General features: G+C 38.3%; 1 protein-coding gene across 3 annotated transcripts in view; it reads right to left on the bottom strand.

Annotated features, from left to right (window-relative positions):
* The window catches only part of SLC27A6 (solute carrier family 27 member 6), a 68,947-nt gene that overhangs the window by 16,935 nt on the left and 24,204 nt on the right, over nucleotides 1–27,808 (bottom strand). For 2 of the 3 annotated variants that reach the window (XM_027605739.2, XM_027605737.2), the window contains 3 exons: nucleotides 24,531–24,689; nucleotides 23,101–23,225; nucleotides 2,504–2,698 (listed from right to left, as the gene is read on the bottom strand). In XM_027605739.2, the coding sequence (XP_027461540.2) occupies nucleotides 2,504–2,698; nucleotides 23,101–23,225; nucleotides 24,531–24,689 (479 nt within the window). The remainder of the gene's footprint in view (nucleotides 1–2,503; nucleotides 2,699–23,100; nucleotides 23,226–24,530; nucleotides 24,690–27,808) is intronic. The other variant, XM_027605738.2, reaches the window with a different exon arrangement.

Here is a 27,808-nt window from a genome sequence, read left to right as displayed (position 1 = left end):
ATTTTGCTATGTATCCATATTTTTCTTCAGTTATCTTTAATTAAGACTTATTTTCTCTCTCTCTCTCTTTTTTTCAAGTTTTATTTCCTCTAGGGATTTCATGTTTTTCCCTCCTAATTATATTATCTTTGGGTGTAGAAAAGGAGAAGCCAGTCTGTAACTGTGACTTGGATTGTCTCTCAAAGGCAGTCACCAATTTTTTTATAGTGTTTGCTCTGGGGGTGTATATGGCTCACATATCCCTTTGGATGCATGCATTTAAATGGTAAGTACAGAACACAAGAAGGACATTTGGGATGCAGGAACTCTGTGTTGAAGCCTCATGTTTTTCCTTCTCTATTACTATCCTATCTCTGCTTAGATGCTGATTTGTCTCTGAGCCAGTAAGTGGAAGCTTCCACGAGGTTTAAATTTTTGAGAGACAGACTTATCAAATCTCCCCACATGATTATGAAACAGTTATTGGTCCAAACTTTTCTGATGACCTATGTAACAAAACCATAATACATGCATGAAATGAGAAAAGATAGAGTAGAATTCATATGATAATAGGTACAATTTTTTTCATTTCCAAACTGAAAAAAAAATAAGTTGAAAATCAGAAGTTTTCCAAATAAATTAGAGACAATCATGACTTCTTGCTTTATTGACAGTATTACAGTCTCACAGGGAATTTAAGATATTATAAAATTATAATGAAGTCAAGCCAGTAATGTAAAATACAAATCTTCTTCATTGTGCTCCTGTTGGATGATTACTTGGAAATAACTCAGCTTCACTAAGTAGCTTTAATATGAATACCAAATTTTTAACGGAACCAGTGTAACAAGTTGAGAAAATTAACTGTAAGGAATGAAAAACTCAGTAATATCAGCACTTACTTTCCCAAAAATTACTTTTGAGAATGTAGCTGCATTTCTAAGATGCCAATAAGACCCTCAAAATCCCAAAGAGTATATCATAAAAACAGTTTGCACCTTCTCTAGGTTCCAAACATCAGAGAAATTTATACCAGCTTTGAATCTGTTTCTTTACTTTTTAAAATTTATATGTTTCTCTCTTCTGACACTTCTCATTAAATGTTTATCTTGTATTTTTTTACTTTATGTTCTTGATTACTTCCTTATTTTTATTTTCTTTGAGTTTATTTTAGTTGCTTTTTAATTAACCCCAAGAAATGGATATTTAGCTCAAAAATTTTCAACCATTCTTATTTGGATCTACATTCTTATGTAGATCCAAAAGTTTTGAAATATAACACTTTCATTTTAATTCAGCTCCAATAATTTGTTTTTAGATTTTTTATTTTTATTCATTTTAGAGAGAGAGAGCACGAACATGAGCAGGGGTTGGAGCAGAAGGAGAGAGAGAGAGGGACAAGCACAAACCGACTTTCTGCTAAGGGTGGGCTCCTTCCCACAACCCGAGATCACAACCAAAGCCGAAATCAAGAATAAACTGTGCCACCCAAGGCGCCCTATCTCAAATTATTTTTTAATTTCAATCATGATTTTTTGTCGACTCATGGACATTTACAGACGTTTTATAACCCAATATATAGGAGATGACCTACCTGTCATTTACAAAATTTATTTCTACCTTAATTAAACTGCTGTCAGAGAACATAATCCATATTCAATCCTCTGAAGTTTGCTAGAATTCCCTAAGTGGTGCGGTAATCTGTGTGGATGTTTCATAAGTGCTTGAAAAGAATGGATAGTCTGCAGTTTTTAGATGTAGTATCTTATATATGACCGTTAGCTCAAGTAATTTGTTTATTGCATATTCTGTAACATTGAAGGTTTTCTTTTGTTTATTCTATCAAATACTGCAAGAGCTATAATTAATATCCTACTATGATTCTGGAGTTGTTTATTTCCACGTGAGGTTATCTACATTGCGCTATATAAACTCAGAGACTATTTTCTTTACTTGCACTTTTATTCTTTAAATAATATTGCTGAGGATAAACTTTATTTTGACAATTATTTTCTTCAAAGCAGTTCAAGACATTGTTCAATCCATGGCTGCTATTGAGAAATCAGCTGAAAGTCTTTCACTCCTAGGCAAATGATTTTTTGGACAGATTTTAGTGGTAGCTTGGTTTATCAGAAATCTATACATAATTTTTGAGTGATATAAAAATGAAGTGTAATCAGAAACACTGGATTAAAAAGACTCAGGAAAAATGGAAAGAGTCAAATCAACATGTATCAGAAACTTCGCTTGTTTTTTATACATTATATTATTAAATTTGAAAACAGACCAAAAGACTTAGGTGTCATTATCCCCACATTATAGAGGAAAACATGGGAGATAGTTGAGGTTTTTATAAACTATGGTTCACCTAGAGGCCATGACTATATAATTTCTCAGCTTAAAGAAAGAAAAAAAAAGGAAAAAGAAAGGTGATCACATTTACCATAATTTACAAGCAGGAAGACTAGAAGAGAGGTAAACTGACCTCAATATATTTCTTATGTAAAGAAAATACTGTACTTACTTTGTAAAAGAAATTTGTTCTCCCAACGGATCCTATTTTCCCAGTGTGATTCATGAAGCAAATGTTTCCTTCAGTAGCTCCATAAAGCTCACACATTTTAATATTTCCAAATCTGTCTAAAAATTCCCTCCATACATCACTCCGTACACCATTTCCAACTGCTAAACGCACTTGATGATCCTTTTCTCCTTCTCTCTGTTAGAAGAAAAGATTTTACTTGTAATTTATTAATTCCCCAGTTCTCCATTCTTTCATTACTGTAACTTTAATGCAAACATCCAGAAGTAAGTTCCACATAGGCAGTAATGGAAGGGAAGTAAAAAAAAAAAAAAAAAAAAAAAAAAAAAAAATTTAATTCTGTTGCAGAACCATGTCCGACAGCTAATGAAACTAACACTGGCCTAGAGTAATATAGCTTTTATTATACCCATATCTGGTAAAAGATCTTCCTACATTCCAGATTACAAAAGCCTTATTTCGGTAGAGATCAGGTAAGGAAGAAAGCATATTTCAGGAAAAAAAGCATTACTTTAAAAAATTTATAAAATACACTTGAGTTTGTACTCTCAGCTCCACTACTCATTATCTATATAACTTTGAACAAAAGGTTGACTACCATTCTGATTCTCAGTTTATTCACCTGTAAAACTGAGAATACCTCTCTCACCTAAGTACCGCAGTATATAGGTGAACCCAGGGCCTAGCGTAGGGTAAACAGTACACTGAGGTCATCTAATCCCTGAAATATTTGACTTACAAATATTATGGCAACTGCTTGTAAATATTATTTTTGAATGTGCAATATTCTCACTTTTTTTCTTCTGATTCATACTTTAGAACTGAAAGAAAAACTAGAACTATACTTTACGTTCCATAGGCACTATGTTAAGTAACGTGAATTATATACACTGATCAAAAATGAGAACCTCACACCTGTTAGAATGGCTATTTTAAAAAAAGATGAGAAATAACAAGTGTTGGCAAGGATGTGGAGGAAAGGGAACCCTTGAGCACTGTGGGTGGGAATGTGAATTGGTGCAGCCACTGTGAAAAACAGAATAGAGGTTCCTCCAAAAATTGAAAATAAAACTCCCATATTATCCAGCAATTCCACTTCTGGGCACTTATGTGAAGGATAAGTGGAAAAGATATCTGTACCCCCATGTTCACTGCAGCATGATTTACAGTAGCCAAGACACAGAAACAATCTAAGTGCCCACTAACAGATGAATGGATAAGGAAATTGTAGTACACACACACACACACACACACACACACACACAGGGATATTATTCAGCCAAGAAAAGGGAAATATTGCCATCTGCAACAACATAGATGGACCTTGAGGGCGTTATGCTTAGTGAAATAAATCAGACAGGGGAAAACAAAGACCAAGTGATCTCATTTACATGTGAAATCTAAAAACAAAAGCAAAAACGGAACCCCAAAAAATCCCCAATCCAAAGCTCATAGATATAGAGAACAAAAGCAGGGAGTGGGGGGAGGGTGAAGTGAGTGAAGGGGATCAAAAGGTACAAACTTCCAGATATAAAATAAATAAGTCATGGGAATGTTACATCCAGCATGGTGAGTACAGTTAAAAATGCCGTGCTGAATATTTGAAAGTTGCTAAGACAGTAAATCTTAAAAGTTTCACCACAAGAAAAAGAAATTTATAACTATGTGTGATGTTGGACATTAACTAGACTTATTTTGGTGATCATTTTGCGATATATACAAATGTCAACTTATTATGTTGCACACCTAAGACTTATATAACATTAAATGTCGATTACAACTCACCAAAAAGTTACAGTAAGAATATACTATCAATTAGATTAAGAATATACTGTCAGTATGACTATGGTAAATCCACGATTCCCTCTGAGCTACCCCCATCCTCACCCAAGGTAATTATAAAATTAACAAGAAATAATAATACATCCACAACAATAAAGGAGTATTCAATGTCCCTGACACTTATAATTAAAAATGATCAACAGAGCACATTCTTTATCTCAGTTCCTTCTCAGTCTTAAAGGAAAGATTTTTACCTATTAACTGTCAAGAACAAAGAGAATGTGAGGGCAAGGTCACCTAATTTTTTAAAGAATTTATTTATTTATTTGAGAGAGAGAGATGAGCGATAGCATGAGAGGGAAGAGGTTCAGAGGGAGAAGCAGACTCCCTGCTCATCAGGGAGCCCGATGTGGGACTCGATCCTGGGACTCCAGGATCATAACCTGAGCGGAAGGCAGTCGTTTAACCAACTGAGCCACCCAGGCGCCCCAAGGTCACCTATTTTTAAAACTGGAAAGTAGATAGGTGGCAGCCATGTGACTAAGCAGAGTGGGAAAAGCTGACATCAAAGCCTAACAGGTAGGGATGCAATAAATGTTCTGAGGTGTTTATGGAAGCAGCAAAAAGAATGAGGAAGGCAGAAGGCTTGGTTGAAAATGTTTAAGAAGCTCCTGCACCTTTAGATACTCCAACATAGACAATGCATGTGGGCATCTGCCCTTGCTACACATTAACCAAATACTGGAGACTAACTGTCTGGAGAAGTCCATCCACACAGACACCAGTTTGGGGTTGAGGAATCTACTGAAAACAGTAGCGTTACATAAAAGTATGAACACTAAATGGTGAGATCATTAAACTCTTCTGCTCTGATCTCAGAGCAAAACTAATCTATAGTCAGAGAAATCAGAATACTGTTCACATTTGGTGGGACAATGACAGATTGTTGAAGATATCCAGGGTGATGGTCTTCAAGAAAAGAAAAAATTACTTAAAAATACTCCCAAGTGCTGGGACGCCTGCACGACTCAGTTGTTAGGCGTCTGCCTTCGGCTCGGGTCATGATCCCAGGGTCCTGGGATGGAGTCCCATGTCGGGCTCCCTGCTCAGCGGGGAGCCTGCTTCTCCCTCTTCCTCTGCCCCTCCCCCTGGTCATGCTCATGCTCTCTCTCTCTGACAAATGGATAAATAAAATATTTTAAAAAATAAAAATACTCCAAGTGCTGTTAAATCATTACAACAAATATCAGCTGTGATGGAGAGTTTGAGAGTATTTTGATACTAATTCCTTTAGATCCTAATTCATTAGGTATTTAGAAAGCTAAATTTTTAAAAAGAATTTTTTAAAAAAAAGTAATTATTAGAAATGAAAAGTTGAAAAAATCAAATTGTAATGATATTTTAATTACATGATATGCCTCCACTGTGAATAAAATGTACATATTTTAATTTCTTTATAATAACTTAAAAACCTGATTATCAACATATTTTTAGGTGATCATAATTATATTGTGCCAAAGAGGGAGAAGAAATATATCTATATGAGTATGTGAGTAGGAAGCCAGGTAGATGACAATTAAAACTGAAAAATCAAGAAATAGTAACATACATATTTTATTGAGAAATATGTTACTATATAACAACCAAAAATACCTTAACATAATGAAGGGTGTTTACCTCTAGAGATCAGGTATTGATAGCAGGGGGTTACCGTTTATCTTGAGAGTACTATTTGATTTTTTTCAAACTATAGAAGTCATTATTTGATAAAACAAAAAATAAATTAAAAAAATAAAATAGGAGGTAAGCAAGAGTATGGATATATCGAAAATAAGACTCCAACTTGCTGATTTCCTTAGCCCCACATCAATAGGGTTGAAGGTAAACATTCTGCAGACAGAGAAAAAAACTCACTCAGATAAGAGCAGCTCCTTCCAAGACAGGAGCAGTTCTGTACTGGTTCCTACCTCCCAGGGCCATGTTGGATATGGCCGACCTGCCATGGAACTCGTTCTTGGATTTTCTGCCGCCATTTTTTCTGTACAAAACAGTAGTGCTGCAAATCTTAGGATTTATTCTGCTTGAACAGAGAACAATCTTTTCTATAGTATAACTCTTGGATGCTTTCCAGGTCAGAGATGAGTCTCAGCAAGTATCATTATTTATAAAATGTGTTGTACACTCCAGAAAACAGTAAGAAGGTGGTTTATAAACCAAATTCCATAGACTTTAACCTCTGTGTGCTATAGCTATACAAGCTTACTAAATATGGATAAATAATTATCCAAAAATGATTCAACTGATAGAGAAAATTGAATTATCCATACTAGGGTAAGGCTTTTGTCTAAAAATATCAAATCCACTTATTTAACTCTCAAGGTATCTTTATTCTGTGGTCTTCTCTTTTATTTTACTTTTTAAATTTAGTTATTTATTTTAGAGAGAGAGAGGGAGTGCACATGGAGGGCGGGGAGGGAGAGACTCCTCAAGCAGAATCCCTGCTGAGCAGGGATTCCACTGTGGGGATCCATCCCAGGACCCCGAGATCATGAATTGAGCCTAAATCCAGGGTCAGACGCTTAGCTGACTGAGCCGCCCAGGCACCACTGGTCTTCCCTTTTAAAACAGACCCAGAAGATCATGCTTTGAGGGGTATGAGAAGAGATTCATTATTTACTGTTATGGGAAAAAAAGAGAAGGTGTATTTCTTCTGATTTTGAAATGCATGCACATCATAGAAAATTTGGAAAGCACGTGAAAGTTTAAAAAGGAATTAAAAAATCTGTAATCCTACTACACCAACATTATTTTTATATAACCATGTATATACATGAAAAGTCACAATCACACTGTATTAGAGCTATATATTTTACTTTATTAATATTATATTCTGAACACTATCCTAAGATACTAGCTCTTATGCTTCAAAAACATGATTTTTCATGTTTATATGACTATCATATCATTATATCACAATTTAACTACTATCACCTATTTTTGGATAACCAGCTTGTTTTCAAATATTTACCTATCTAAATAAAACTGAGTGAATATCCTGTCTATAAATCTTTGCAGCTCATTCAGATAGATTCCTGAAAGAACCTAATAGCTATCAATTTTTATGACTTTGTTACCAAAATTGTTGTATAAAAAGGACATCCTATTTACATCATACCTTTCAATGTACTAGAACTAAGAATTCATTTAATTTAAAATGTTAGTTTGATAAGAAAATGTGGAATAATCTTTTTTTGGATTTATTTTCTTTGATTTTAGGCAAGTTGAATTCTTGTCGCATAATAAAACATTAATAAGATTAGTACTTTGTTTTAATAGTTAATGGAATTTATTTCCTTTTAATTTAATTTTTATTTTCAATATTTGCATTCAATGTGTTTATTTTTATAATTAAATATATTATTCTCTTCTTTGGTAATATTTTCTACTTAATTTGTGATTAAAAATCTCCTTTCCCATCCAACATCACAAAAAAAACAAAACAATAGACTATCTTCTTCTTTACATTTAACAATTATATTCATCTAGAATTAACTTTATGAGAAAAGTGGAACTTCTAAAATTTCATGTAATGATTTGTCTCATTTAAGGCCAATTCAGATTTCATGAAAATTCAGTTTACAATTTATTCAGCTCTAGTTATCCAAAGACTTGCAAATAGAAGCTTCTCAATAAAAGTCTAAAATTTTACAAACATCTTTAAACTGATTCAGTAAGTACATGCACACAAAATACTTTTAAACCATTCTCTAAAATCTTCCTTTAAAAGATAACTGAGAATCAAAACCTAAGCACTTCTGAAAGAATGAAATAGAAATGACATAACTGATGTAAGTGATCTAAATTACGATTGTTTTACAGTTTACTGAAATAATTATCTAAAGTTGTCAATAGCATCATTCAGATTTTCGTTTCCTTGATTCAAATTATGAGCCAGGAAGTATATATAAATGAAGATAATATGATTCCTTTGTTTATAATAATAATGTAAAAATTATATAAAACCTGCGGCAAGTCCAAAAGATAGTTATTTTTGGCATACACACACACTCATTATGTACATACATATATGAAAAGAGGGAAAGAGAGAGAGAGAGAGAGAAATAAAAGTTTAAAAAAATAGTTTGCACAGGAATGGAAATTTTACCTAAAACATGACAATAAGATGTTATCATAAGGTCTAAATCAAGGGTTATTAGCAAACTACAGCCTATAGGGGCCAAATTCAACCTACCTCCTGTTTTTGTAAATAAAGTTTTATTAGAACACCATCACGCCTATTTATATGGACTGTCTATTGCTGTTTTTGTAATATAGAGGCAGAATTAAATACCTGTGACAGAGAAAGTATGATCCACAAAGTCTAAAATAATTTACGAATTGGTGCTTTTTTTGCTGACCTTTGTCCTAAATTGTAAAGAAAATTAAAAAAGCAACAACTTCTTAATATTAAGACAAGTCAAACACCATCTAGTTAAGTGGATGATACACTGGTGCTACATATATTGGTTCATTAAAATTCTTCATCCAATTTCTTTTCTTTTTATGTTTCTTTCTTAAGATGGGTTTTATCTTACTGGAAATAACTGGGAACTGGTTTTATTTGTAAAGTGGGTGAGTAGCATCTCATGCACGTTGAGCATATTGGTTGATGGGCAAAATATTGGTCAGATGAATCTTTTTAAAGACTACCCAGCTAGTGATGTTGTGAAGTTGAGGGGGATGACTCGAAGCCAGAGGACGGCATCCAACAGAGCCTGATAAAATAACTACATTAACCTGGTACTAACTGGCATGATGCACTGGGAGGTTGGCAGGGGTAAGGAAGTAGAAAAGGAAGGTCAGCAGAATGGCAAATTTAAAAAAGAAAACATAATCAGGATTGGCAAAGGGAGCTTCAAAAAGTGACCCTGGAATATATGGATATTGGGAGGTGGGTCTGAGGGTTGCTAATTATATTTGGTTTGATACGTGTCCATTTTGAAATTGTTCAGAAACTAGCGGTACATCATCTAAAATACAACCAAATTTTCATAACTCCCACCTACAATTAAAAAGAATCCCCCTCGGGGTGCCTGAGGTCCCGCCTGAGCATCTGACCCTTGATCTTGGCTCAGGTCTTGATCTCATGGTCGTGAGTTCGAGCCCCTGGTTGGGCACCATGCTGGGTGTGAAGCCTACTTAAAAAAAAAAAGAAAAAAGAAAAAAGAAAAAAGAAAGAAAAAAGAAAATAAAAATACCCTTAGCTGTCCATAAATTCCTCCAAACCTTCTTAGAACAAATTCCTATTGCTTCTAATTCTCCCTGAGGAGAACATGCATAAATACATAGGTACAATTAGATGAATACATAATACCTACATAAATAAATGCAGAAGAGAAAGAAGACAGAGACTGGCAAAGAACAAGAGAAGGGAGAGATAAAGAGAGATAAGAGAGAGAAAATACATGAGAGACCCGCAGAGACACACGGAAAGCAGGAAAGACAGTGAAAGTGAAAGAAAGTGAGAGAGACCCACAGAGCAAGGGTGGAGGGAGTATAAACAAAACAGAAAGGGACCAAAAGTGAAATAGAGATCCATAATAACAAAGAGAGAGACCCACACTGTGAGGGAAACATTGAGAAACTCCAAGTGATGCAGGGAGACGCTCACACTCACTTATACAGGGATGCAATGTGAGGGACATTCAGAGACACAGAGAAATCCACACGCTGAGTGATATTAAGAGACAAAGGCACATGCAGAAGGAGGGATGCTTGCTGTCAATCGCTCTCACTCTTTCTTTCTCTCTCTCACTCTCTCTCCACCCCCCCACATACAGAGGGAGAGAGAAAGTTAAAAAAAAACAAAAAACTAGACACAGAGAGACATACGAAGAAAGAAAGGCACACACCCAGAGACACACAGTTGTACACAGAGACACAGGTATTGAGACCCAGACAGAGATACAAGCAGACAGAGAAGCAAACAAGCAAAAACAAGTGAGGTAGAAACAGACAGAGAAAGGGGGCAAACACAGAAATCCACAGGGTGCAGGACAGGAACAGAAGACATGTTTGCAGCCCAATCAGCAGGAGCAAAAGGAGTGTTTGAGCCCCCATGTTCAGGTTACCGTACTTTCTCATTTTAATCACCATGACAACCCTACAAAATAAGACACATTATCCCCGTTTTGCACATTGGGATAATGAAGTTCAGGTCCAAGGTCACAGACACGAAATAAACAAGAGACAGAATTTGAACTCATTAAAATGAAGGTGCTATGTGGGGAGGTCTGTTGTCTGTTCTCTCCTCTGCTGTACCCCATTGCCTAGGACAGTGCCTGGTGCATAAGAGATGTTCACAACATATTTGTGGAAGGAAGAAAGAAACAGAGGGAAGGCAAATCAAAGAAAGAAAGGGAGACAGAGATGGAGAAAGGGAAGGAAGGAAAGAAAGGGAAGAGAGGAAAAAAACCAGCTCAAAACCCTGCAAAGCCCATGTTCTATTTTCCAAGTGTTTCCCCATGATTTCAGGAATAGGAAGCAATCAAAACATGAGTTTCTAATTCAATAGTTAGTAATTAAATATTTATGGACTTGCACACACACACACACACACACACACACAGAGTAAGCCATTTTACAATACACAGAAAGTACTCATTTTTATCTCCAGCCATTTAAAATCCCATTTGAGGGCGCCTGGGTGGCTCAGTTGGTTAAGCGACTGCCTTCGGCTCAGGTCATGATCCTGGAGTCCCGGGATCGAGTCCCGCATCGGGCTCCCTGCTCGGCAGGGAGTCTGCTTCTCCCTCTGACCCTCTTCCCTCTCGTGCTCTCTGTCTCTCATTCTCTCTCTCTCAAATAAATAAATAAAATCTTAAAAAAAATAAAATAAAATCCCATTTGAAATTCAAAAGAGAATCTGCAGGATGAGTCAGACCTCTTAATACAGAGATCCCACGGTCTTGGGTTTCAGTAGAGCAGTTTCCCTTTGCCTTTCAGTACCATGCACCCATAACAACGTGGACAGACCGTGTCCATAGCAGGACAGGAGTCACATCCAGCTGGTTTCCAGCATTGTCTGTTGAGCTTACTAGATGCCGGGCAGTGCTTGAACTACAACTACCCCCTACCCAGCCATATGTTCACTTATTCATTTGCTGAAATGGACAGGCCTCTAACAACAAAGTCTTTGTCTTCCAGAACATGGGCTTAATCCTACCCAGAAAATCTAAAACACCCAAGCTAAATGCCTCTTTGTATGTCTATGAAAAGTGAAAGTCTGAAGGTTCTGCTTAAATACAGGTAATTTTATATCAACCTTGCTTTCTCAAAAACAAGCGTGTTTGTTGATAGATGGAGACACAGAAAAGAAATACAAGTTAACAGTGAAAACAAAGGGGCAAATCATTTCTGCCTTTAGCCTCGGGTAACTAGCTGCTTAATGTGCAAAACGAAAGTATGGTCTAATTCCTAAAGGATCATCTGATATTTATAACAACACATGTTAGGGCTTATGACTCTTCCATCTTGATTCCATTTAACCTAAGACCTCTTTTTTCTAAAACCCACTGATAATTACACACGCACATGTGTCACACCAACACACTCCATGAAATAACTATATTCCAACAGTTTGCTGCCTTCACAGACACTCCAGTATTATACATTGAAAAAATAAAGGCAGCAAGCCAACTGGGTATTACAGATGGGTACAAAGTAACAGTAAGGGCAAACAGACTGTCAGAGAATCCTGGGGCAAAAACAAAAACAAACAAACAAACAAAAAACAAAAAACGGCATAAAATAGCAGACTTTCTTCGACTGCAGCAGGAAAGGCATGGTGGGGGGACAGGGTGAAGGCCTCTTTTGAGAAAGGGCTGGAGAGTACTTAAAAGGAGAGACCTGCCCTGCTGACTTGGCCCGGGCTCCAGCTGACCCTAAAAGTCTTTGCTGCGTTGCCTCTCCAGCCTGAGTTTGGGCAGGCCATGGTTTCAGAGATGCCAGCCTCAGTTCAACAAACCATTTTAAGGCATAAATATAGCTTGAAAAGAGCTCTGTGATCTGAAGTATTACAGCAGAAAGCAACCACACTGTGGGCTTATTTCAAACTCATCTTCTAGATATAATAGTAAGAGGGACTGCCATTTACAGACCATTTCTTCTGAACAGGTGTTTTCTATCCTGGCAGCACTTCGGGGAACTCAGAGTGCAGGGAAAGCCATGCTGCAGACCAGAGACATTTCCAAATTGCCTTGTTTGAGAAAGACTGGCTCCAAGAGTCTATGCAAGACTTGCCTTGAACCTGAATGGCAGTGCTAATTCAGCTAAAAAAAAAAAAAGGAGGGGGAGCCTGTGTAGACATAAAGGGAGGTTGATCTGGAAACCCAGAGAAAGGGTCACCTGAGCCACAACTAACATGACTTATTAATGAAATGTTCTGAAAAGTGTAGGGGCCCATGACCAAGATAATTTCTGCTGTGAGCTGGATGCAGCAATGGTTTGACTCCCTCCATGTAGGGATGCAAACTTTTGATTTATCCAAACTCCTTCAGGGAGCTCTGTCCTCCCCAGAAACATGACTTGCTGATTATAACTGAGCTTACCATGCAGGTCTGGGACCAGTGAAAATTGTGCTGATTCGGAGCACACAGGTATCCCAGCAATGAGGCTCATTATATTTGTTACTTTATCTTTAAAAAATGACTCAACAAATTTTTATCGAGCACCTGTTATGTGTCAGGTACCATATTGAGTACTGAGGGTGTAACTATAGATGAAGAAGACAAACGCCCTGCTTTCCTGGAAGCAGGAAATAATAGTGGAAGGGGGAGATTAAGAGACAATAAGGAACAATTACATATAAAATCTGTAGTAGGGTAATAAGTTATGTGAAGAAAAATAAAGCAGTGAAAGAAGACTATGAGATAAGCATTGTAATAGAATCTGACTTCATTCTTGAGGTCTGATTGCTGGTAGCTTTCAGCTCTAGCACTCCCCTTTCTTTCCCTGACTCACATCTGGGCAAGCTGATGGGAACATCCAGCGCTCCTTCCTTTGGCAGCAACAGGAAGTTCAAAGTACACAAGCAGCCCCACGTGCACAAGACCACTTGTCCCGGTGCCTCTTTCTTGTCACAGTAACAGCCGAACCTGGCTCTTTCCCTGGCTGTCTGAAGTCATTTTTGGATATGCTTGGGACCCTACCCTGCTCTTCCCAGAAAGCCCCATTGTATGAGTAATAAACTTGTTCACATCCTCTTGGTGCAGGTATGGTAGTATAAGTCTTAAGTCTTAACATCTGTACCAAATTTGGGTATGGGATCATCTGAGATGCTAAGGTGACCGCACCACCTATCAGTAGGACCTGTGGTCAGAGAAGACCTCTCTGGGGAGGTGGGATGTGGATGGGCTAGGGACTGAGCCATGCAAATATCCAAGGGAACATTCAAGGGGAGAGAACGGAGAGCCCTGGTATACTGAAGGAAAAGCAAGGAGGCTAGCAAAGGGGTGGTGGAATAAACAAGGAGGGCAAGCAGGTGTGGCAGGGAGGTGGGAGATGGGGGGAGATGCCAGCAGGGGAAGCAGACCACACAGAGCTGTGTGGTCCATCCTAAGGGAACGTGGATTTTCTTCCAAGTAAACCATCAGAGGGATTTTAATAGCAAAGTAACACAACTTGAATTCCATTTTAACGGAATTGTTCCAACTGCTATGAAAGAATAGAAGGGGACAAAAGTGGGGTGAAGAGGAAGCCAGAGCTAAACTCTCAGGGAGATCAAGAGCTGGCTGAGATGAGAGCAGTAGGGATGCGGTAAACTGAGGTTATGGTTCAGGATGCATCTGAAGGTCAAATCTGCAGCGGTTGCTCATGGATTAGACAGGGGGCAGGGGGGGAGGGTGGGAAAGAGAAGCTCCAAGGGAGATCCCAGGATCTGTGAGGCTGAGCACCTAGATGGGCAAGAAGGGCATGCTGATGGAAGAGATGGTGAAAAAGTTGAGCTTTGGCCATTTTTGAGATCAGATGCCAATTAGATTTCTAAGTGGAGATGTCCAGTAGGAATGTAGATAGATAAAACCTGAAATCAAGGGAGAAGACACAGCTACACACTTACGAGTTAAGTTGTGGATGGTATTTGTAGCCAGAAACATATCCCGGGATTGAGAGTAGAGAGGAGAAAGGTTTGATTGTGACTGGTGGGCACTGTAACATTTACAGGTCAGGAAGATTAAGGAAGACCCAGCAATGGAGATGATTTAAAGCTATCAACTGGCACTCTTGGGCTTGGTCTATAGGAGTCTAATCTAAAGACCTATACTGATAAAGGGAGATCTGAACCTGTCAGGCTGGTGATTAGATCTTCAACTTTGGCATTATTTGCTGTGATAACAAAAACCATCTTGTGAGGTCTCTTCCAGCCTCTCCCCATCATGTCAATCTGTTTCCATGTGAATTTCGGTGCTTAATAACTTAACCCTTCCATCAACCCTGGACATAACTGTTACTACATTCATTTTATTGATGACAAAACTGAGATCGGGGCTGCTCAGAAAAGCAAGATAATTTGCCCAAGATCACAGAGCTTTTGAGACACAGAGAAGTTAGGCTTGAATTTCAAGCTCCCTGACTTCAAGGGGCAAAGAAATGGAATGACTTGCCTGATGTGACACTGTGAATTAATGGTAAGGCTGGAAATAGATCCCTGATATGTTTAATATATTCTTATTTTTCTCCACTTGGAATAACATAATCACTTGGAAAATTCTGGCCATTTATCCTTGGCTGAAGATTCTTGTGCTTGCACACTGAAGGGCAAAGATTGGCCACTTCTTACCTTATTTTATACGTCCATAGCAAGGACGTCAAGAACACTATTAAAGGAATAGGCAATGTGAAAATTTGCAAATAAATAATAAAACAAACAATCTTGGAGGTAAACTTTAAAACGTTAAATCAATTTGGACTGTAGGAAAACCTCACCCACATGCCACATTTACAGTAAGAGTAGTATATATAAGCCAAGAGGAAACAGGCACCCTATCTTCAGGATTTTTAATTACATTTCTGTTTTTGGTATTTTTATTTGTGAAAAGTATCATGTTATAAAATTATTACTATTTTAATATTTTAAAGTTTTACTTTGAAGTTATCATGCCACATTTAAACTGGCTTTTATAATTTTTATTTATTTATTTATTTATTTATTTATTTATTTATTTGAGAGACAGAAAGTACCTGCACAGAAGGTGGGGGTGGGGGTGGTGAGCTGGGGCAGAGGGGGAGGGAGAGAGAGAATCCTAAGCAGGCTCCAAGCTCAGTGCAGAGCTGGTGGCGGGGCTCCATCTCACGACCCGAGCCCAAATCAAGAGTCAGACGCTTTACCCGACTGAGCCACCCAGGTGCCCCTAAACGGGCTTTTATAATTAATAAGTATGATTTTTATTAGTCAAAGACCAATTATTTTCAACACACAAAAATCACTCTAGTTTTACAATGACATTTGCAGAAAACATTACCACATTCTGTTTAAAAATAAATTCCTTCCATTTGTTTTGGGCTTCCCAGTTTAGATTTTTTTCATGTATATCTCATAGCCAGATTATGAGAAGCAAGGGGCAAATGAGGAGAAGTGGGTGTTGTCACCTGTTTTATATAATGACGGGAACCATGGCTCAAAGAGAAGAGGCCGGCAGAAAGTCATACAACTAGAGTCTGAAATTGAACATGGGTCTTTTGATTCATAGTCAATGCACTACCTGATGACTTTCTGCATAAAGTAAATTTGTTGGAAAATTTTTTTTGAAGATTCATTTATTTATTTGAGAGAGAGAGAGAGAGAGAGAGAATGTGCACATACATGTGCGAGGAGACAGAGAAGAGGAGAGGGAGAGAATCCTCAAGCAGACTCCCCGCTGATACTGGAGCCAAATACACGGCTTGACCCCAGGACCCTGAGATCATGACCTGAGCCAAAATCAAGAGTCCAGTGCTTAACTGACTGAGTCACCCAGAGGCCCCTCCTTGTTGGGAAATTTAATAAATAAGAGATATGTATATTCTTAATGGAAACCATAGCATGAATGGTACAAGCGGATAGACAGAAAAATATATGTATATTTTATATGCATCACTACCCATGAAATATGAATCATTAAATATTAAAATCAGCTCTTATTAAAACTGTTTAATAATATATCATTCTAAACAGTCTAAAATATCTAAAATAAAACATCTCAAAATATTCATTAATTCCCTGCTAATTCTACTAGCATTCAGGTTGTTCGTATTTCTTTTTTTTTTTTTAAAGATTTTATTTATTTATTTGACACAGAGAGAGAGAACAAGTAGGCAGAGAGGCAGGCAGAGGGAGAGGGGGAAGCAGGCTCCCTGCTGAGCAGGGAGCCCGATGCGGGACTCAATCTCAGGACCCTGGGACCATGACCTGAGCCAAAGGCAGCCGCTTAAGCGGCTGAGCCACCCAGGCGCCCTCGTATTTATTTCTTATCTGAGTTCTTCTAAGGACTATATTTCTATTTTTGTAGTTTCTAAGCAGAAAAGAAGGTTCTGGGAACTTGCCAACTTTTCTAAGTGCTTTCATATCTAGTATGAGAATATTAAATACATCTTTGATTTACTGAAGGAAAACTGAGTTTTAAAAGAGAGATGATTTACTCAACCATATAATAAAATGCTTCAAATATTTGGGGGAAAGAAATAACAAAAAACGTATAAATGCCTTAAAACAACTAGGTCTTGGAGATAAAATCAATTGTTTGGAGTGTTCCAGAGTAGAAAATGATAACGAAACTAACGCAGAACATCTTAATAAGAGCTAATGCTCATATTAATTTAAAAATGTCATTCTTTAGAGGTTATTAAGTGTGATGAGAAAAGTTTCCAGAGCTCAATGCTTTGATAAACTACATCTTTTACAAGATGTGGAATGAGGAAAACGTGATGATAAAACATTTGAAGTTAGGTAGAAATTAAGAAAATGAAAACACTATAAAAGAATGAATTTTTTTTTTAAAGATTTTATTTATTTATTTGAGAGAGAGAATGAGAGACAGCATGAGAGAGAGGAGGGTCAGAGGGAGAAGCAGACTCCCCGCCGAGCAGGGAGCCCAATGCGGGACTCGATCCCGGGACCCCGGGATCATGACCTGAGCTGAAGGCAGTCGCTTAACCAACTGAGCCACCCAGGCGCCCAAAGAACGAATGTTTTTAATATATCCATTAAGGTGCATGTATTCATTTACGTCAACACAGCATAATTTAGTCCCTTCTATTGGAATTTTATTCTTTGACACATCTCCATCTTCCTCATCCCCACCTCCCTAATTATGACGAGGAAAACTCTTAAAGTCTGGAAGAAATGATGGGCTTTCTTTGGAGAAAAGAGAGCAGGTGTCTTTTCAAATTCAAGTCTTAAAAAATCTCGCAGTGCTGATATTTGATTCTTGTCATTTAACAACTTCATCTTGCTACCCTAAAGAAAGCCCAGCAAACACTTAAGGGTGCCCTGCACAACTGTCTAAGTATTGCTGGTGAAAGAATTGTATGGCTTTTAATGAACAATATTTAGTAAATATTTATCAGCTATCCGGGTCCTGTAAAATGTCTCTCTTTTCGTAACGGGAATCGAGTGTAATCCATTTTGTCAAGGTTTTAATACACTTTAATGAAAATACCCAGAATCCTAAGGATACTTTCTAGCTGCCAGTGAATGTCCTCGCTTTTAAGAAAACAGAAGAGAGAAAAGAGATGTAACTTACAGAAGATATATTCACTAAAATACATATACCAAAATACATATACTAGAAAGTATAGGCTATGCCCTCAGAATGTCAAAACATAGGTGTTTTACACTGAGACAAACTATACTGCCTAAATGATAAACTATAGTATTAACTTGAAAAACAAGCATTACACACATAGATCTTTTGCTTGGTTCATTATATCCTGCCCTCTGTAGGCTTTGGGCTCCGAGCATATTCCTATATCCAACTACCAATTCCACTTCTTTACCTGGATGCCTAATGAACATATCAAACTTCACAGGTCCAAAAGAAATTTAATTTTCATTCTTTAAATCTCAGTTTTCTTCACCTCTGCCAATGGCTCACAGTTTACCTGTTTCAACCAAAAACCTGAGACTCATCATTGATTCTATTACTTCACTGCCTAACCCTGAATTAACAAGTCTCGTTATCTTTCCTTCAAATAGATTCCAAATCAGTATAGTTTTTTGTATTTTTTTTCCTTTTCAGTTTGCCTTCATCTTTTCCCAAATGCTCTGATGGGAATGAAATCCAAATTTTCCTCCATCGTATACGGAGCCCCACGAGATCTGGCCCGCGAGATCTGCCCATCCACCCTTTCCTTCTCTAAATATTCATGCGTGTCCTCTGTGGGCTTCTTCATTTTCACTTTGTTCTGTTGTGATGCCATCCCCCATGGGTGCAAAGCCCCCTTTGTGGCTGGATCCCACTCACCATACCAATTCCTCGTCTCATCGGTTACCATTTCAGACAAGCCTTCCCTGACTCCTCAACCTAATTAGCAATGCTCCACCCTCACCACCCACCACCCTACTTTTCCTCACCCTCTTTGTTTCTTCATAACACCTGTCATTGTCACTTTCCTTCATGGGTTGGCTGGTGTATGTTCTCCCTCCCCAAACTAGAGCGTGAGTTCCATGAGAAAAGGGGGCTTGTTGGTCTTATGTGCCCCCAAATACCAAATCCTGCAACACTATTTGAATGAGTGACAGATAAGATCCTATTCCTAAATAGCGCTGTCGGCAGTTTGGGGCAGAGTTTATTTAAATATGATGAACTGTACAGGAATCCCCCAGAGGATCACAGATGTATAGCACGCCACCATATTCCTTACCAACCGATATGAAATGTAGCACTAATGCTAAGCAAACAAAGAACTCGATCCAGTCAGAGAGTGTTGCTTCAATAGAAGCAACATAAGCATAAGCATCAGAATACTGATGCTTCAATAATGCAGAAAACTTGGACGATTGGAACGTGGAGAGGGCTGCTTTCCTATTCTCCAGGGAAGGGAATCATTACTCCATCGCTCCGTGACTAAGAAGAGCCAGTACCTTGGCTTATTTTAAAAAAAATTTTTTTTAATTTTATTTATTTATTTCAGAGAGAGAGAGAGAATGAGAGATAGAAAGCACGAGAGGGAAGAGGGTCAGAGGGAGAAGCAGACTCCCCGCCAAGCAGGGAGCCCGATGTGGGACTCAATCCCGGGACTCCAGGATCATGACCTGAGCCGAAGGCAGTCGCTTAACCAACTGAGCCACCCAGGCGCCCCCTTGGCTTATTTTTAAAGGGTAAGTGCTACTGCCAGAAGTTTGAGGCACATCCAATGTTTATGCCAAAGGAACTTTGGTAACTGGACTTTTGAAAAAGAGAAACAAGACAGGGTTGGGTGGGGCGGGGGGGAGGTGGGGAGAGATGGATAAATGCTTCCAGCCAGGGAAGGCCAACCCTAGGGTGTTTTTATGCAACTACAAACAACCACATACAGCTTGGGGCAAAGCTCTATTTATTTCCCTCTCTTCTCCTCCTCAATTTGCCTTCAGGTCATTGCTTAAAAATTATTTCACAAACATAATCTTTTCTTCCAAGAACCTCAGTTAAGAATTAAAATATGATGTCACTAACTAAAAGCAAACAGGAATTCTGTTTTTAAGCACTCACCTCAGACCTTGAATTCTGCCAGCAGGTAAATCTCCTTTGGAATATATTACTTACCCTTGGATGTAGATAGAACAAATATCTGGATGCATTTAGAGAATAAGCGGTTTTGCTCCTTTTTTTTAGTTAAGGATTTATATTAAACAAATGTCTTTGGGGCTTCAAACCACGGTGTGGGACACATTCACTGTTAACTCTCTGAGGGCGTGGACCGGGTTACCTGTTCACTCTGGGCTGAGCCTGAAGCCACTGATCTGCCGCAGAGCAGATGTAGCCCCCTGCCTGCAGGAGCAGTTCACTGAAAACCATAAATATTGGACCGAAAAAAAGCAAGACCTCCTTGAAGGGGTCAGATGTCTTAACAGAATGACTTTCTTCTTTCCCTAATCTTTAATGCCAAGAACTGCTTGTTCTTGTTCTGTGTGAAATCAACAAAAGGGATTAAGTAATACAATGCATCTCTGCAAAAAAAAAAAAAAAAGATCACTTTTTCCTTTGAGCAGAGCTATTCTTTTATTTCCCCTCTCTCCGCCTCCACTTGCCTTCAGGTAAATGCCTAGAGATTATTTCACAAACACTATCTGTTCTTCAAAGAACTTTAGTTAAGAATTAAAATATTTAATTAACTAAAAGAAAAATCAGGTATTCTACTTTCAATTCTCAGTTCTCTCAAATTCTCTGTGGCTATAGCATTTTTCCCAAATTGGTGCATTCCAAATTCAGAGCGGTGAAAAGGATATTTCTTTTTATAAAAAAATTCAGACGAAAACCCTTTGAAACAAGATTTGTAGTGAACATCATAAACTATAAATAAATACCTTTATTAGAGGAAATGGTAGCTCAAACAGATAAAACATTATGTGCTAACAACATCAATGAGTAAAAGACTCAGAAAAGACATTTTAAAGAGAAATCTAGATAATTTTCTAATTATCCGACCTTGCTAATAATCTGAACAAAGAATTTAAAAATGTTTGTTTCTAGTCTATAAAATTATAAATAAAATGATTGTTTCCCCATTAAAAAAAACACACACAAGAAAAACCCCCCAAGACATCCCTTGTTCAAACAAAATATTATTGAAAAGCCCTAGCAAATTGGGTTTCATCCATCATATTTGAAAGGGTGGACCATGAAGACTGTCCTGTTTTTTTCCCTGTTCAACTACCCTTCAGGGACTTATGAGGAACTTTGAAGGAGGTTCTAGTTCTTCATGAAGCATAACTGGAAAACCACTCTTTTTAACAATGCAGTCTGATAAGAGACCATACGCACAATGGGTATACTCTCACAACATCAATGAGATTCTAAATCACATCAGCCATTTTTAACAGCAATTTGGAAATATGCCATAAAAAATCACCAAGGTATTCACGTCCTTTGACTGCCTTCACTTCTGAGCCCCCCTTCTGGCTACATTGCATAAAGATATTAATTGCCGCATCATGTAACACAGTAAAACATTAGGAAGAAAAATGCATGTGTTCAGCTGTGCAGTGCATACTGACTGGCAAATGACCTTGCAAAAGCTCATGTTGCTATTGAAGGACGGAGAAAAAGAATGGCTGGGGGTGCAGTTTAGAAGGTCTGTGAAGAGGTTCATTACGTAGTGCCTAATCTGTCCTTACTGAAGGAGGTTTCTATCTTCACGGAGGACATTGATTCCCCAAATTATCCTTGCGCAGATATCACGTTACCAAAGACCACAATGAAAACTAGAAAATGGGGCAGGTTGCGGCATTATCATTAATCGTTCTACAAGGACTCTTCAGATAAGAAGAGTCACAACTTTAACATTGGCAAAGTCTCCCTGAAGAAAATAAAGGTCAAAAAGTCTAAAACATTACTCTGGGACTCCCTGTCTTAGCGATGGATCTAGGGAATCTATAGCTATTTGAGGCACCCCTGACCAAGAAAAGAACAAGGCCACAAAAGGGGTGGGTCAGGAGCTAGACAGGAGGTCTCTACATGGTAAACCTCAAGCTTAAAGTGCATAAAAGCATTCTGTAAATAAGATTATCCAGTTTCACATTCTTCTTGTGTTTTTCTTCCGTGTGTAATCCCATATCTTCAACAAAGTCTAATTTAAATGCTTCTAGCCTAGTCTCAGCTATGCTGTGGGCAAAGGAAGGATTTTGTGTCCATATTTTAGCCAGCCAGAGAAGATATCCCAGCCCACCATCCATGCCTCAAGCTGGCATGCTGATGGCAAAGGTGATGAGTGAGGAATGAGGAAAGGGGTTTATCAAAGTCCAAGGGCAGGCCATCAGCTTCTGCTGCCTGCCCTGCACAGGGAGGCATTCCCAATCACCATTATTCATGGGGTGGTGTGGATTTGATGACAGAAGGTCACTTCTTCATAGCCTCAAGAATGTTTAAAAAAATCAGTTAAAAAATAAGCATCTCAAAATACAAATGAGACCAGGAAAAGAATGTCTGACGGCAAAAACGCAAACAAATGAATAAAGACAGACTTCAGGCTCTTGCAATTCTCTCTGCTTGTCTATTTTCAGAAAGGGACAATTTATCAGTTGTTTGTGGGAATGATGGTTTTAGGTGGGGAGACAGGAACACATGAAAGCAAAATTTCTTTTTAACTTTAAGTCAAAGCCAAACAAACAGACAGACTAATGCAATCACTTATTCAAAAGGAAAGAAATAACAAAAAAGTATAATCAACATCATTAGTTTTGTTTTGTTTTTTAAAGAACAGCATTTTGAAAGACTATCTAATTCAACCTTGCAGTTGTACAGAGCACGCATCTAATTTCATAACTGGATGTGTGCTACATTTGCAGAAATTTTAATCTGTCTAAAAATAAAGTGGACTGGATCACAAGTGTCTTCTATCCTGCCACAATGTAAAACACTTTAGTACAATCCTGCATAGCTCTCCTTTTATTTCCTCTGACTTGTTTTATACTCATTTTTTTCAGGGGGTACTGCCTACATCTCTGTAAATCAGTCAAACTATGTTCTGAAAGAAGGTAGAGTACACACAAATAAAAATTATTTTTCTCTCCATACTTTTTTCTTTCTGAAATTACTTTTCCTTCTGAAAATGATTCCTCTTACCTTCGGTTGTTTGCAAAGATAGCGACAAAGTTCTCCGATATACTGAAACACAGTCACATTATACTTTCTGCAGTCATTCCAAAACTGACTTGCTGAGAATTTCTTCTTTAACACACAAGTAGCTCCTATGAGAAAAGGCAAAGAACAGGCGCTGGGGAAAAATATTCAAGGGCAGAACTGACCTAAAACACAAAGGATGTTGCCCTGTCTAGAACTCCTGGAACTCTGTCTTGCCCTCCATTTCAAGGCTTTTCTAATCCATCAGTGGACATTTATTTCAAGCTCATTTGAAACCATTAATCTTACAATTGAATAAACTTTTAAAAAAATTCATGTTGTAATTCTATATTTTGACTGCAAATATATTTTTTTTTCTTTTTGAAATACAGGGGATGAAAGAAGAGGTCAAAATAAGTAGGGGAGTTGCAAGTATTAGAGCATGACTACAGGAAAGGGTCAGCCATCTTCACAGAGACCAAGAATATTCACTTACTTTTGTTCTTGAATATGTACATTTTATTTAATTTCAAAACCTTAAAGCTGCCTCAATATTTCTTGATGCTGAGAGTTGGTAAGGCAGAATTGGGAAGATAGCACCAGCCAAGTTCATCGATGACTACGGACCCGAAATGTAACAACCTAATTTTCACAAGAATGTAAGTCATATGAATATGTTCCAAGGAAAATGCTAATGTCTTGACCCTTGCCTTTGTTCATTGATCATATTCTAAATATGCTATTCCATAAAATCATTTTTGTATATTTCAGACAGATACAGATAGTAGTGAATGGTCTCTGTTATATACTATTTAGGGGCCAGATAAATAATCTCAGCATGTTCATGAATGGAATCCACTCAGTCACAAGCTACCAACAAACTTACTGGGTGCCTGCGGTACCTTGTTTGCAAAGATAACCTCAACAATTCCTTCTGTGCGCTTACCTTTACAATGTGAATTTGCCACCTCTCCCTTTCAAGGGGTAGGGTCTGTTTCCTCACCCTTCAAATCTTGAATCTATACTGATTTGTGACTTGCTTTGATCAACAAAATGCAGGTGATCAGTGTGATTTCTGAGGTCAAGCCTTAAGAGCTACGCAGTTTCTACATTCACACTCTTGGAAGGCTCCTATCACCATTTAAGGAGGCAGGAGTAGACCATCAAAGGATAAGTGACCACATGAAGAAGGAAGCCCAATCAACAGCCGGCTCCAACCATGTGACCTAATGTCCAAGGCACTGCTCTTTTCACTTCAGGAATAGACTGAGTATGTCACGAAACTGTGTCCTTTTAATAAAAATTATGTTCTAATTATAATAATAAGCCCACAATCACTCTGAATTCTACTGATAGAGCTTCAAACTTTAATGAACACAAGTTATGGTTAGTAAGCATTCGGGAAACGCATCAAGCAAAAAATGAAAACTTACCCAACTCAATACATCCACCAATTCCCAGAAGAGCTCCTGAACTATGATACAGAGGAAGAGTTATATAAATGATGTCATTAGCAGTACAACCGAAAGCCCACAAGCCAGCAGAACCCTTTAAAGCCTGCAGCTGACTGATTACAGCTGCTTTTGGTAGACCTGGAAGGAAAGAAAAGAGATATATGTAATAGAAAGCAAGTTTATGTATTACATGTGCTTTGTAGGGACCATGCAAATGTGAGCTACCGCTCTAATTAATTTCTAGAATCTTGGATCTACCCAGAAGGATCAAAACCAAGATTATATAGAGTTTGAGATACCATTAGCTTCCAAGAGCCATATCTACTATAAGAATGACAAAAATGCCCCAAATCTGGAAATGTACACCCAAAATGAGGTAAATCACAACAGAAATCTAAATTTTCCTTAAAGTAGAAATTTTCTAGTGAAAAATTCCAAGTAAGATTCTATCTCAAGAACCAGCAATTTTGTCATGTTTCATACGTCCTGGTATAAGATCATTATAGAATATCAGATTCCATACTACATGATGCTGAAATAGTTCTATACATTCATGATTCAAACGTAAATCATTTGCTTTTTTCTTTCTAGTCTTCTTCTGTGTCCTAAGGGTTTCTTATAAAAATTTCTAGTTATAATTAATGTATAAAACATTTTGCACACTGTTTTTAATTTTCCATATCGTTATAGTCTTTTGCAGTATAATGTCAGCATAATAAATTCATCCAGTTAATATATGATACAATATGAAATTGCCTTATCTGTGATTGAATATCAGCAATTTCATGTTTCAACCTACATCTCCTTGTACACACAACACACAACTGGTTTTCATAATGATAAGTATCCTCTCTTGAATTCATTTGTTAGATTAAATGGCATTTTAGTCCTATTCTGTTTGTCAGTTCAAAGAGTTCTAGTATTTCTGGAATGTCCTCATGCAGAGGGCCCCATTCCAAATCTACCTCACCAATAAAGTTTCTTTGCTTCACAACACGCAACGGTGATGAGGAGTGTCATCCATTCTTGCAGGGAGACAAGCAGAGACCAACGTGAGAGAAGCCACAGGAATAAGCAAATGGCAGGATCAAAAGTGAAGACCAGCCACCATAAAGTGTGGCCTTTCTCCACCCCGCATACTGATACAGAACGTCAGTGGCTCTACAAACTTACCGCTGCACCTGATTGGACTTTATTTCCCAATTCTAGAAATTGAGACCTAAATGTGTTTCCCAAATTGAAGTACTTCCTTGTAATTTTCAGCCTGCCTTAGAGTCCTACAGCAAAATATGCTCCCACAGTGATGTCAGCTGCAAGGATGGTGAGTCATTCTTTTTTCCCTCTCCCCTCTGATATACAACTAATGGGACATGTATAACTACCTCCCCTCCAAAAGTGCGTCTGCGCAACATACAAGGACACCCCAGAGATCCGCCCATCTGTGGTCGTGAATGTGGGCGAACTGGACCCCAGAGGAGGTGGCAGAGTGAGGGAAGTGGTGCTGGAGCCATGACCTTTCTGGCAGAAGAGGTCAAGGGTGGCGGCAGTGAGTGGGGGAGTGGTGAATCTGCCTGGGCCCATAGGCTGCAGCTGGACCAAGCTGCTCTCTCTGAGAGACCACAGTGACTGAGGGGAGGGAAAGGGAAATGAAATAGGCAGACAAAGAGAGGTGAAGGAAAGTGACTCCTACTATCTACCCCAGGACTCAAGAGGACGGCCCATAGACCTTTAGGACCCCCCTCTCCCCTTGCACTTGATGATTCCCGTACCAGGGCAGAGGCATGCCCAAAGCCCCAAGTGCTAAGTACACACCACCCCCCCACCTCAACCACCACCCTGCCTTTTTTTGTGTTCCCAGCTCCAGTAGAGAAACCAAGAATTGGTGCTATAGCGCCACCTTCTGGAAAACGAAAGGAAGGCTCCTAACTACCAATGTGTTCAACCGATAGTATCAAAGTAAACAAAACCTTGCCTAGGGGCGCCTGGCTGGCTTAGTTGGTGGAGCATGTGACTTAGTCTACAGGTTGTGACCAAGAGCCCCAGGTTGGGTGTAGAGATTACGTAAAAATAAAATCTTTTTAAAAAAACCCCAAAAAACCATGACGCGTGGTTTGTTCAGTTGGCTAAGCATCTGCCTTGGGCTCTGGTCATGGTCCCAGGGTCTGAGATCTAGTCCCGCATCGGGCTCCTTCCTTGGTGGGGAGCCTGCTTCTCCCTCTGCCTGCTCTTCCCCCTGCTTGTGTTCTCTCTCTCAATCTGACAAATAAATAAATAAAATCTTAAAAACAAAACAACACTGCCTAAATAAGAAAGGTATTTGCTGCCTCAAATATGGTGGCAGAGGCACTTTTCATCAAACATCATGAAAAATCATGGTCATAGAGTATAACAGAAAATGACAATTCTCCATGAACCAAACCCAAAGATATGGGATACTGCACTCTAACTGATACAGAATTTAAAATAGTTATTATGAAGATATTCAATGAGCTACAAGAAAACTCAGAGAGACAATATGATGATCTCAGGGATACAATTCATGAACAGGAGTAATTTAACCAAAGAAGACTGAAATTGTGAAAAAGAACCAAACAAATTCTGGAACTGAAGAATTCAAGAAATGAGAAGAAAAATGCTTTAGGAAGGCAGTGGAAATAGACCTAGATCATATGGAAGAGAGAATGAGTAAGATGGAAGATAGAAATACAGAAATGATTCAGGTGTAAGAGGAGAAAAAACTAAGATTTTTAAAAAGTGAAGAAAACCTATGAGAACCATCTGATTCCTTTAGAAAAGCCAACACAAGAATAATGGGTAGCCCAGAAGGAGATGAGAGGGAGAAGGGGGCAGAGGGAATATTTAAAGAAATAATAGCTCAGAACTTCCCGTATCTCGGGAAGGAACTGGGTATACAAGTCCATGAAGCTAACAGAACACTTACTATTTCAATGCACAAAGATCTTTTCCAAGACACATTATATTAAAACTGTCACAAGTCAATGATAATGAAAGAATTTTAAAGTCAGCCTAGGAGAAAAAGACAGTAGCCGGCAATGGTACCCCCATTATGCTATCGGCAAATTTCTAGCAGAAACTCTACAGGCCAGGAGAGAATGGAATGACATATTCAAAATATTGGAAGATAAAAACTGCCAGCCATGAATAATCCACCTGGCAAAGTTATCCTTCAGATATGAAGCAGAAATAAAGGCTTTCCCAAACAAACCAAAGTTGAGGGAGTTCACCACCATGAGATC

Source organism: Zalophus californianus, chromosome 5, assembly GCF_009762305.2.
Source record: "Zalophus californianus isolate mZalCal1 chromosome 5, mZalCal1.pri.v2, whole genome shotgun sequence".
NCBI lineage: Eukaryota > Metazoa > Chordata > Mammalia > Carnivora > Otariidae > Zalophus > Zalophus californianus.
Note: the sequence above shows the minus strand (reverse complement) of the source record. Positions and strands in the feature narration are given on the sequence as shown.